This window comes from Carassius carassius, chromosome 41, assembly GCF_963082965.1.
Source record: "Carassius carassius chromosome 41, fCarCar2.1, whole genome shotgun sequence".
Lineage (NCBI taxonomy): Eukaryota > Metazoa > Chordata > Actinopteri > Cypriniformes > Cyprinidae > Carassius > Carassius carassius.
In genome coordinates this window covers 26,863,654-26,874,990 of record NC_081795.1, presented here as the reverse complement: position 1 = coordinate 26,874,990, position 11,337 = coordinate 26,863,654, and the positions used below count along the sequence as shown (strand labels likewise).

Here is an 11,337-nt window from a genome sequence, read left to right as displayed (position 1 = left end):
GGCAATGTATTCCTTCAGATCTGTTTCAGTCTTCAACTCCGCCACACTTTGTCACATTCATATTTTTGGGGGAAAAACTAAAGCATTTCTTGTTGATTATCTGTCATGTTAAGGGCTAAAACAATAAAATGGTGTTTTGTGTTAAACATGCAGTGTTTTACAGTTTCTCTGTGCGACCCAGACAAACTCTTTCTGTGTTTAAATCAGGTTTGGACACGCCTGATATCATGAGCTCTTCAGATCATTCATGTAGCTGAATCAAACTGAATCAGGCCAGACGTCAACAACAACTTTATTATTTCCAACATTAAACGTTTGCACGGTGACGTTATTTCATTCTGACACTAAGTCTTATATTCCTCTTGAAAAGTGAAAAAGTGAAGTGTGGCTCGACAACAACATCACTCAGTCGTGTCTCAAACACAAATGGAGAAACATTAATATAAAAATAAGTCTACTTTCATGCATTTTATTTTATTTTATTTTTTATTATACAAATGTTTACAGAGCACGGTTTGCAGAGGGTTTATTGAACAGCGTTCAGTTTCTGAGTCCTGTACTCCAGCAGATATCTTGTGTGTGTCCTCAAACAGGTGAATGAGCTTTAGTGCTTCTTCTTCTTCATGTCAGAGCCTTTAAAGTTGAGTTCATTGTGCTGGGTTTGATTCGCTGTCCTCTCTGTGAACACACAATCGTAAAGAAACTGAGACATGATCATATTAAACAGGACAAATCTCATTTCAGTGCACATCTAGATGCTCTTTCAAATGGACTGCAAATATTCTGTCTGTGTCAGGATGGCAGATATTTTACATTTATGATGTCTCAACAGAATATCAAGAAGAAGACACGACTGCATGAGTAAAGTAAAGTAGCATCAGCTTTCTATGAATCACGATTTCTCACAGCTTTAGGGACAAACTGACATCTAATGGGACCCATGTCAAATATTTCATTTAGAAAAAATTGTTTTTCCAAATTGGCATGCATAGCATTTATTAATTGATTTATTTATGCATGCATAAATAACAACAACAATAACAATTAGCCAAAATATATTTTAAATATTTGCTAAATATATGTTGCAAACAGTAAGGGCTCGTTGAAATATATTTTTGAAATAGAAAAAATATTTTGTTTCATGCTTCATATACATAAATATATTCTAATATCTAATAGTAGCCTACTTTTAGGATTCGTTCGTTTTATTCAAACTGTGTTAGATGTTCACACATATTATAGACAAGAAAGTTTTTCTTCAAAGGTTCTTGGAAAAATATGCAAAATAAAAATGGACAGAAGAAAATGTATTGTTAGAAAAACTATTTCTGTGAATATATTTTGAAAGCGATGTTAGCTTTCATGCTAATCATGCTAATGTTCTGTGTATGACCTGCGTGTGTCCTGTGGGGCTGTGATGGGCGCTCGTGGACCACTCAGTGTCTCTGTGCTTCCAGGAGGGACATGGGTGTAGACGTCCTGAACCTGGACACCTCGCGCTTCCACTCGTCGTCGAAGGACTGGGCCTCCGCTGGGAACACAAACACAGCAGCTGAGCAGTGCTGGGACCGGCTGCTTACTGTCTCTAATCAAGGAGTTCAGCTCAGGTCCCTGTGATCTACTGTCTGCGCTCAGGACTCATTTCCAGCTGACAAATCCACTTTGTTTGTTTGGGCCACAGTGCTTGGTGAGTGACATTTGAAAACATCCTCAGCATCAAATGCATGAAACTTATGACTTTTGATCTCACTGCCTTTGAGGGGGGGTTGTGGCCTAATGGTTAGAGAGTCAGACTTGTAAGATGAAGGTTGTGGGTTCGAGTCTCAGGTCTGGTTGGGATTGTCTGAGGGGGGTGAGTATTTTTCTGTTTTGAATTATTTTTGTTTCTCCATTATTGCAACTTAATATGTGTTTCTGGATCAAAACATGCGTTTGGCCTCATTAATGTAATGCAAGGATGTGTTTGTCCGTTGTTTGACTGCTTAAAAACGTCACATTGTGGCTTTATAGGAGTAGGGATTCAAAACTGATGAACAAACTGCTAAGTATTAGAAATAGCTTCTGCAGGTTTTATTAAGGCGAAATTAAGACTTTTTTAAAAGACCTTTTTATAAAAAAAAAAAAGGAATAAGTTAAATGGAACAATAAGTATATATATATATGTGTGTGTGTAATAATATGGTAATAAATTGGTATCATAAAATTAATAATACAAGTATATTAATATTTATACATTTGAAATAATATATATTTATATATAATAACAAAATAATTATAAAATGTATTATATAGTAATAAAATATGGTCTCTAAATGTAAATGTCTTGCATTAGAATGCTTTAAAGTGTAAAAATACTTAATTGCTTAAAGCACTTTATTGCTTACTAATCACCATTATTTTTTTTTATTAATTAAAATGAAAAAAAAAAACAATGTTTAAGACTTAAATAGCTCTGATCTCAAACTCTAATACTATACTTCTGATCTCACTGCAAAAAAAAAAAACTTCAGTATTCTTGTTTTCCAGCGCAAATGTCTAAAGATCCTTAAATACAAGATACATTTACAACATTACTTAAAATAAGATCTTATTGGCAGACATTTGTATATTTTTAAGTGATCACTCACTTTATTCTGTTCAGTTTCTCAGGAAATAAGATATTATATTTTCAAACTGCACCTCAGGTAAATGTATCTTGATTTAAGGATGTTTAGATATGTATACTGGAAATCAAAAATAGCTTAAAAGAAACTTTTTCTTCCAGTGCATGCAACATTTAATGCATGAATTCATGATTTCAGACCCTTTTAGGCCTTAATTTGTGGAGAAGTGATTACTGAGCAAATATAACTAATAAAAATAATACTTGTTTGTGAAAAAGAAAACCGTAAAAGAGCATGCAGTCAAAGTGTTTACACCAGCAGAGAAACAGGTGTTTCCTCACTTTCGTCCATGTTCTGGAAGTCCTGCTTGAGCTCCTTCTCCCCGGTCTTCTTGTTCTCCTTCCTCTCGATGACGTGGCCTCTGTCCTGGATGTGATGGCTGATGGACATCTTCTCTAGTCCGCTCTCAGAGTCCTTCAGACTCTTCCTGGTCTCCTTGATCTGGACACACAGAAGCCAGCATCACGACCCTGATCTGCAGGAGGTGTGTGTGTGTGTGTGTGTGTTTGAGAGCAGGACTCACTCCTCCAGGAGCACAGCGCTTCTGAGACGAGGCCTGGAACACTTTGGGCGGCTCTTCTCCCATCTTCGAGTACGTCATGACGGAGGAAGAGGAGTACGAGTGACTGCTGGGGTCTGACGCCAAGTTCTCCTGAAAGAAACCATCACAAAAACATCTCAGAGACTGTGAATGCTTCTCTGGGGCGCTGAATTCTGTACTGACTGGCGGTGAAAGACACGCTTTTCGTTTATTTGTGATAGGGGCTTCTTCGTTAACGAATCAGAATCACTGAATTGCTTACAACAGCCATCCCTGCTGATAACTAAGAAAACGAAAGAACAATTTCAAAAGAACAGCGTGTCTTAGCGTCCTTGAATGAGGTCAGTTTTTGAAAGATGGTCACCGACTCTGGGTTAAAGAGGTCAGAGGTCAGACTTACTAAATTTCTATGCATCGCCTCCATCCTGTTCCTCATGCTGTCCATCATAGAGAAAGGACTGCGTGGGAAATCCAGCTCCTGTAACATGAATCACACACATTTAATGACCTTCCTTCACGGGACATGAGGTTTCTCTATATATACTGCAGACAGGCGTTATTCAAGCTTAACTCTTCTCCAGACTCTCTTTTATTAAACCATTTTCTCATATTTAGAGCTTAAATGCAGACTGTGTGACGCTGTGATGCTCTTTGGCCAGAGTTGACATGAAATGCATCTGTAACTCATTTGACCCATTCTGTCATGTGATGGATTTCAAAACAGGAACTTTATTTTCTCCATTGTGAACTGATGTGACTTCTATTCTGATTGTTTCTATCATCACAAGCTTTGATGAAGAGGTGAAACAGTTATGACATTTTGATGAGCAATGCTATGACACGATTGGGTCTGAAGAACCCAAACAGAGAGCGACAGCTGCTACACAAACACTATATAAAGCATTGATCTATGCAGCACACATCAGTAATACACGGCTGTGAGAGGGACACTGTATATAGCTGTGAGGACACACTGGAGGTCACAGGTCACAGCGCAGGTCAGAGTTCACTGACCTTACAGTATCCAGACCCCAGATGTGTGGGAGTCAGTAAACTGAGTAGCAGAAGTGACATGTTAAGCAGTCACAGAATATAACTGCAAACAGATGTTCTCGGTTAATTCAGTTTCTTTTGATTTCGTATTTTAATTCAGATATTTCATAAAGGTTTTCATGAGATTCTCATCTGTATGAACATGGAGAATATAATGGTACAATCTGTGAAAAGACAATTCGATGTGGATGGACTGAAGAACCATGTGTGAAAACTGTAACAATGAACACCAAAACAAAACATGCCAGACAATCACACTTAGTTAATCACACAACAGATAATGAGAACGACAAACACTCACTGAAAACACAGGCCTACATACACAAGGGCAAACACGGGGAACTAAATAATGAACGTGTGCAATTAATTACAAACCATGGAGACAGAGGAACAGAAACACGGGAACAAGATGAAAACTAAACAGGATATAATTGTGACAAAAGCATGTCTGAGTTTGAATGCTTGGGTAGCTCAGAGAGCTCTGGAGGACTCCCAAAACTGGTAGCTGTCACCTCTGGTCATGGCGTCTAATAATGGAGAAGCAGCTCGTGTTTCTCTGAAGGTTTCGAGCAGCACTGCCTCAGCGGCTTCTTACGGTCGAGCCGTTTAAAACCATCTACACTCCTCAAGCTAATAAAGCCCCTGGAGAGCACGGCTCGGCTATCTGCTTGCACTGGAGTGTATTTTTAACCCGCCTGAGGACGGGTCACGGACGCTATTTTAGGTGTGCTATGTGTGGAAGACACAGGCCTGAGGTCACGACCCATTTATGCAGCATGCTTTCACAGTGCTGGTCTCATCTGGGCAGAAGAATGATTCGACAGACCCACTGGGAAAAACACTTTTGATTTAGCCAATGAGCCGCACAGCAGAGCTCTCAGAAGACGAGACGGTTCTGGGAATGATCAGGATGCTTCAGATGTGGCCTTAACATTGAAAACATTTCTCAGGTTACTCAGTTACTAAATGCACATGTGACTCTGATAAGCTGCAGGACAGTCCTCAAACTCAAAGCCAGGGCCTGAATTTGGTTTAGGAAAATGAAGGGTGCAATCATCTGACCTAAATGCTTCTTCAACCAATGTATTCGTGTTTTCACAATGTAGGTGTTGATTTCTCTTTTATATGAAAGCGTATGACTCAAGACAGTGCTCTGTAACTTAATTTATGAAGTAATAAAATAAGAACTAAACTAATAAAAAATTACGAGAATAGCAGCAGTTAGTTTTACAGGTCTAAAATTACTAATTATGCACAGAAATGGAATAAAGTAATCAAATGTAAAATAACGCTGCATAGTCTTTACTGTATAAATAAATACAGACAAATCCTTACAATTAAAGTTACTGAAGTTATTCTGTCAAAAGCAGTCAGTGGTTTTTAGTTAACAATAAGAACAGAGACAGAAGCATTAAGCTGCTGTCACTTTAAGACCTAATGCATGGATGCATTATACTCAGTGCCGGTCAAATATACATTTGGTTAATTCTTATTCAAGTTATCGAAATTCTTCAGTGAAGAGAGGAGAATGATTTTCTTATTTTCTTTTGTTGTTTGATTTACAATAAGATTTAATACACTGACTGGTGGTTTAAGCGCACATCCGAAGCCCAAACTAGGCTATTCTTGTTTGCAGTGCTTCGCTCTTGTATGGTGTGCACAGAAAGCACCTGGGGAACAGTGTCTGTTTTGCAGCTCAGTGCACTTTTAACTCTTTTTAACAAACAACATGAGGCCGATTGTTGATGGGAGGAGTGTGGCCTCCGTCAGACACAAGATCCGGCAGCATATTATGTGACCCATGATAAACAAGATAAATACAATATTGCATGGTAATGGTTAAATGATCACAGACATTTTAATGAAGTGTAGTATTGTTAAAATGTAGTCTTTGAAATGGCAAGTCAAAACAGAATGAAACATTATCATTTAAATATTAAGCAAATCAGTCAAGTGCATTAAACTGCACTTAATTATAATTTTATTAAATTTTATATTATTATTCTTTTTACAAATAAGAGAGAGAGTATTTTACCGTTATCATGTGATATTTATTTGGTTTACTATGGGACACACACTGATCTCTTTGATGCTTGGTGTGAGGAACAGATCCAAATTCAAACCGCATTCATTGGCAATATGTATCTCCTTCCTCTGTAGCTATAGAAACTATTAAATGTGCTGTTAAGAAGTTTTACAACAAGTTTTATGGCAGCGATTTCAAACGCTCATTGGCTCTCATCGGTTTCGTCAGAGATTGCGACATGCCGTGTTTCCGGTGGTGGTTGTTTTTGAATGAGAAATGCGCGCCTTGACGGAGTGGATCGGGATAGTATTTTCAGCAATTAACAACTTAAATTATGCCCTGCTCCTCACACTACTATTATATTCTGCCAGAGAGGACTGCAACTGTAATGCATCGTCATTTGGATAACTGTGGTACTGCTCTTTGTCACATCTGTAATAAATTATTATGATTAAGTTACATGTATCTATCTGTTACGTTTCTCTTATAGACGGTATACTTTATACACTCAGTCTGTATTGGTTGATTTGTTCTTTATAAAAATAAATGGAAAAACCAATGCAATATGTGTTTTTTTATTTCACAGTTACATGATGTGTGGGTTTGAAGTCTCATTTGCTATTCAGTTTAATGTACTTTATTGGCATAGATTGTGTGTACATTAAAGCATGTCACAAAATGAGTTAACTACATGGTAATAATATGAAATATAAAATTTCCCAGACAGCGATATAGTGTTGGCCGACACTGCTTGCTGTCTGGGTTGGGTCTGAGCTATATAAGGCTCAGGTGTGGCTCAGATTCGGGGATTCTGGTTTACTTAAGGCTGAGAATTGGCCCCAATAATAAAACCTGTTTTGGCCCAGTTCAGGGCCAGCTAAGGTTGATTAACTGGCTGAGATTCGGGCCGGTTATGGCCCATGTGTGGCCCGAGTCTTTAATCCAGTTCTGGGCCACTTCAGGGCCGTTCTTCTTTGCGGTTCTTGGGTAGAGGGAAAAGTCATAGTGTGGCCCGGATCTGGGCCAGAAGACATTTGCTATGTGGGACCCTGTTTTCATAATCGTTGGAATCAAAAAATGAAATCTAAAATTCTATTAATTGCACAGCCCTAGTCATTAAATCATGTTTTAGAGCTGGTGGGTTGGGGCCCTACACAACTTGTGTACTTTGGAAGGACCTGCACTGAAAATACTCACATGTGCGGTTTCTTTCTCAACTGTTTATGGACACTTAAGACATATTCGACTTTGTTTACATAAACACTCACCAAGACAGTTATTCTGACATAGATCATTTACACGCAATAAGCCATAAACAAAGAGCTGAATTCTGTACTCACACACTGTCTGAGAGGCAGTATTATGAGTTCTCTTTCACGTCTTCTTGCACTTGAATAGTTTAAAATCGCTTGAATATTTAAACTGTGCAAACGATAAATTGTCAACTGTTTCAAATTCAAGCTCTGAAACCTTTGTCATAAGCAGAGCTCCACAATTGCAATATCACAATAAATTAAACTGTCATTTTCGGGGCTTAAAGATCAATACTGTGTTAGCCTGATTGGGAAAAATAACCAACCAATACCCAGAGGGTGTTTTTTGCTGATGACGGCTGTGTGGACGGAGCAAAGGAACCGGGCCGATGTGGACTGAGAAGATCCTGTGTTATATCACTCGAGCCTGGCGAACCGAGTAGTCACAATATTTAATGCAATTTGAAGCATCCAATGTCACTGCAAACAGGCCATCTAACACAAATCAATGTTTATATAGTGTAATAATAGCTCACTCTTCCACCTGTCCCGCAAACATGTCTGCTGACCTGCAACAGGGCAATAACCGGGGGGTCGTGCTATATTAGGGGTACTACAAAAAGAAATTCAGGGCAAATATTACTTCAACTTAAATAAATGCATGGTTGCAAGTTAAATATTCTGATGTATTAATTTAATTAAACCTGTTGCAAACATTACATTATTTTGATGAGTACTGATGAGAAAATCTGATCAAAAACACTTAAATTATTGTATAACACTTCAGAGAAAATGAGTGAAAAGTCATTAGTCTCATGACATTTATAGATAATGTGATTCAGGACTGTCTTAAAAGTTTACATAGATGTTACATGTACTCTGTCTGTTTGGACCTCTGTTTCATTTCCTGTCTTGTGTGCCGTAGGTTTGTCGTTTTACACAAATCCTTTTTGTTTAGTTTTTTCACTAAAGAAAATATATGTGACTTTTATTTTGAGAATTAACTGCATTAAGATTTATTTTATTTTTATTATTTTTTTCTGTCTCATCATTGCTTATGGTTATCACTATGTCAGTTTTAATATGATCATCACTCCTGAAAGTTTACAGCCTCTCACCTGGCGTTTACACGGGGAAGGCCACTGGTTAAAAAAGAGAGGCTGGAATCAGATGAAAGTCATTACCAGGAATTAGTGTACTGAGAGGGGGGGTCACAGACTAAGTTTAGTGTTCTGAGCTGGTCATTGTGACGCTCCGTAACGGTGAAACGCCGTCCAATGATAGCATACAGCAGACAAACAGCTTCTAGAAGCACCTCGTGCACAGCGCTTCTGAACACATCTACCCTGTTTCACAACATGTTTCAACAGAAATATATTTCTACCAATACATTTCTGGCCATTTTTTAAAATACATTTAAAAGTTTCCTTGTTAACATACATTTAAGATATATTTTGGCTCATATTATTTATATATATTTTTGGTCTTAATTTGCACTGGGTCACACAAGAAAATTACTCGCCCTCCTAGAATTCCCCCCTTTATCAATAAGCCATTTTTATAGTATTATTGGTGTTTGCTAATTAAAACACTACTAGTACTATTTGTAACGAGTTTGTAGGGATTGAGCACCCGACAGAGGAGTATAATCTAACAATAAAGTATTTAAAAGAGATTCTACAAAGAAATGCTGGAGAACACAGGAGTTATCTAACATTATCCGAAGTAACACAAGACAAGGAAACAGAGGAAAACACAGGGCTTAAATAACATTATCAGAGGAACATTATTAGGGAGAACAGAAACAGGTGAGGAGCTGATTGACAGCCAGGGAGATAAACTGGGGAACTCGGGCACAGAAAACCCTAAACCCAACACTATTGTTCAGATTCTTCTGATACTGTGATAATCATGAATGGGAAGTGCAAAGTGTATAAATATAAAAAGATTAGACAGCACAGTCTGAAGGAAGAATAAGTAGTTTGCATTAGGAAAGACAAACTCTGGCACTCACTCGGTCACTGAGGACGCCTGGGCTGGTGTTGGGTTGAGCCGCAGCGCTGAGACCCATCTCGTCTGTGATGCTGGGCATGAAGCCCTGACCGAAGGGGTCAGGGAAACCCCTCATCATCTGCCGCATGCGCTCATGATGCACCTGGAACTGGTCGCTGAAGAAGACCAGACCAAGTATGCAATTAATAAAAATATCATTGTGATGCTAATATTGCTCAACTGGACAGGTGTGACAATCATAGATCTTGTTCAGTTCGGATGTCGACGTGGACATGCCCTCATTCTCAATATCCATGATTTAAAAAAAAATATGACCCGGACTACATTGAATACAGATTCACAGTGAGGATAGACATGATTTGTGTGTGTGGTGCAGTGAATTACTGACTGTTGAGCCAATGCAGTTCATGCTAATATTACAGACTTTAATGTTTGCTTTAAAGGACGTCTTTGTACTTTTGTCTGATACACAGAAGTCGCTGTGTGGATTTGAGGAGCGCTGCTCTGCATGCATTGAGGACAGAAGTGATGAGCCTACCTTGACGAGCTACTTAACAATAGAAAGAAGAGAGACAAGAAACTTCATTACACTTCTAACTGACAGCACAATGGGTCCAGTGCATTCATCACACAGTGACTCTGAGTCAACTAAATTACTGTAAGACTGACACTCTGTGTGAAACAGCTTTATATGAGACACGCATGGACATGTGCAGTACCAGCTGATTCAAACACACCAGCTGAAGATAAATCAAGGTTTACTGCACTAATAACAAAGCATACGATCGCATACGGAAATGCAATATAAGAAAAATATATTGCTCTATATCTATATATAGTAATATAGCCATATATGTTACCTATAACTCATACATACATTCTCTAGGTAGATAAAGATATGAGTTTATAATATATACTGTATAAAATCACCACAGCAAAGTTTGTATAGTTACATATGTTAATGTGAAGATTTGTATATGCCATTTTATTTAGTTATACACACACTTTAGTTATAATACACACACAAAAATCTTCAAAAATTTCAGTCAGAAAAAAAAAACATATAAATAAATAAATAACTAAATAAAAACACCATAACAGGCTTAACTAGCACTAAAAATAATAACTAAAAAAACAAATCCTTATGTTTTGATGTCAACATTTTGAAATATGACGCACTGAGCCTAATAGCTCATAAACTGATATGTTTTTTATATTTCCCGACTGTCTAATACAGAAGTGTGTGAGACTTACGCGAAGAAGGGCTCGTCGTCGAGCTGTTGCAGGAGGCTGTTGAACATCTCGCCGCACTGACGCTCCGCGGAGGGACGCGCTGCGCCTTTATCGACGCTCCACACCGCGAGGACGCGTCGCGTTGGCCACGCCTCTCCAAACGCCGTGTGCAGTGATGTCGTGGGAACTCTTCTTATTATCTAGAAACTGCCATATTTATCTCACATTCTGTTTTCAGTCGCACAAATCGTGTAGTGCCTTGGCTATCATGAGACAGTGTTGGGCTCCTTACTACAAAAATGTCATTTATTACAGTAATATTGTTACATTTCCTTCACGCCTCACAAAAGTTGCAAGAGTGTCTTCCCCATAAAATTATTCAAAAATCTTTCTAACAGTATATTTCTGCCTCATTTGACCAAAATCTACACTGGGTCGCAGTCAGGAGTTTTACGAACACTCAGTGGTGATTGATGGTGACTTTTAAGAAATTGTGTTGCATTAATTGTCATGTGTAACTTGAAGCTAACTGGAGCTATAATTCCTCTGTTACCC

The 11,337-nt window shown here is 38.2% G+C and overlaps 1 protein-coding gene across 2 annotated transcripts; it reads right to left on the bottom strand.

Moving 5' to 3' along the window:
* Window positions 1-593: 593 nt before the first annotated feature.
* Window positions 594-10,938, bottom strand: LOC132123120 (myeloid leukemia factor 1-like). Of its 2 annotated transcripts, XM_059533658.1 has the most exons (7): window positions 10,785-10,937; window positions 9,551-9,697; window positions 3,605-3,682; window positions 3,187-3,315; window positions 2,945-3,104; window positions 1,394-1,531; window positions 594-678 (listed from the first exon to the last, which is right to left on the bottom strand). In XM_059533658.1, the coding sequence occupies exons 2-6, from the start codon at window positions 9,674-9,676 to the stop codon at window positions 1,437-1,439; spliced, it is 588 nt and encodes a 195-aa protein (XP_059389641.1). In that variant the 5' UTR covers window positions 9,677-9,697; window positions 10,785-10,937; the 3' UTR covers window positions 594-678; window positions 1,394-1,436. The 2 variants fall into 2 exon arrangements, with proteins under 2 accessions (XP_059389641.1, XP_059389642.1); XM_059533659.1 differs by lacking the exon at window positions 3,605-3,682 and having other exon boundaries at window positions 10,785-10,938.
* Between the last annotated feature and the right edge of the window lie 399 nt (window positions 10,939-11,337).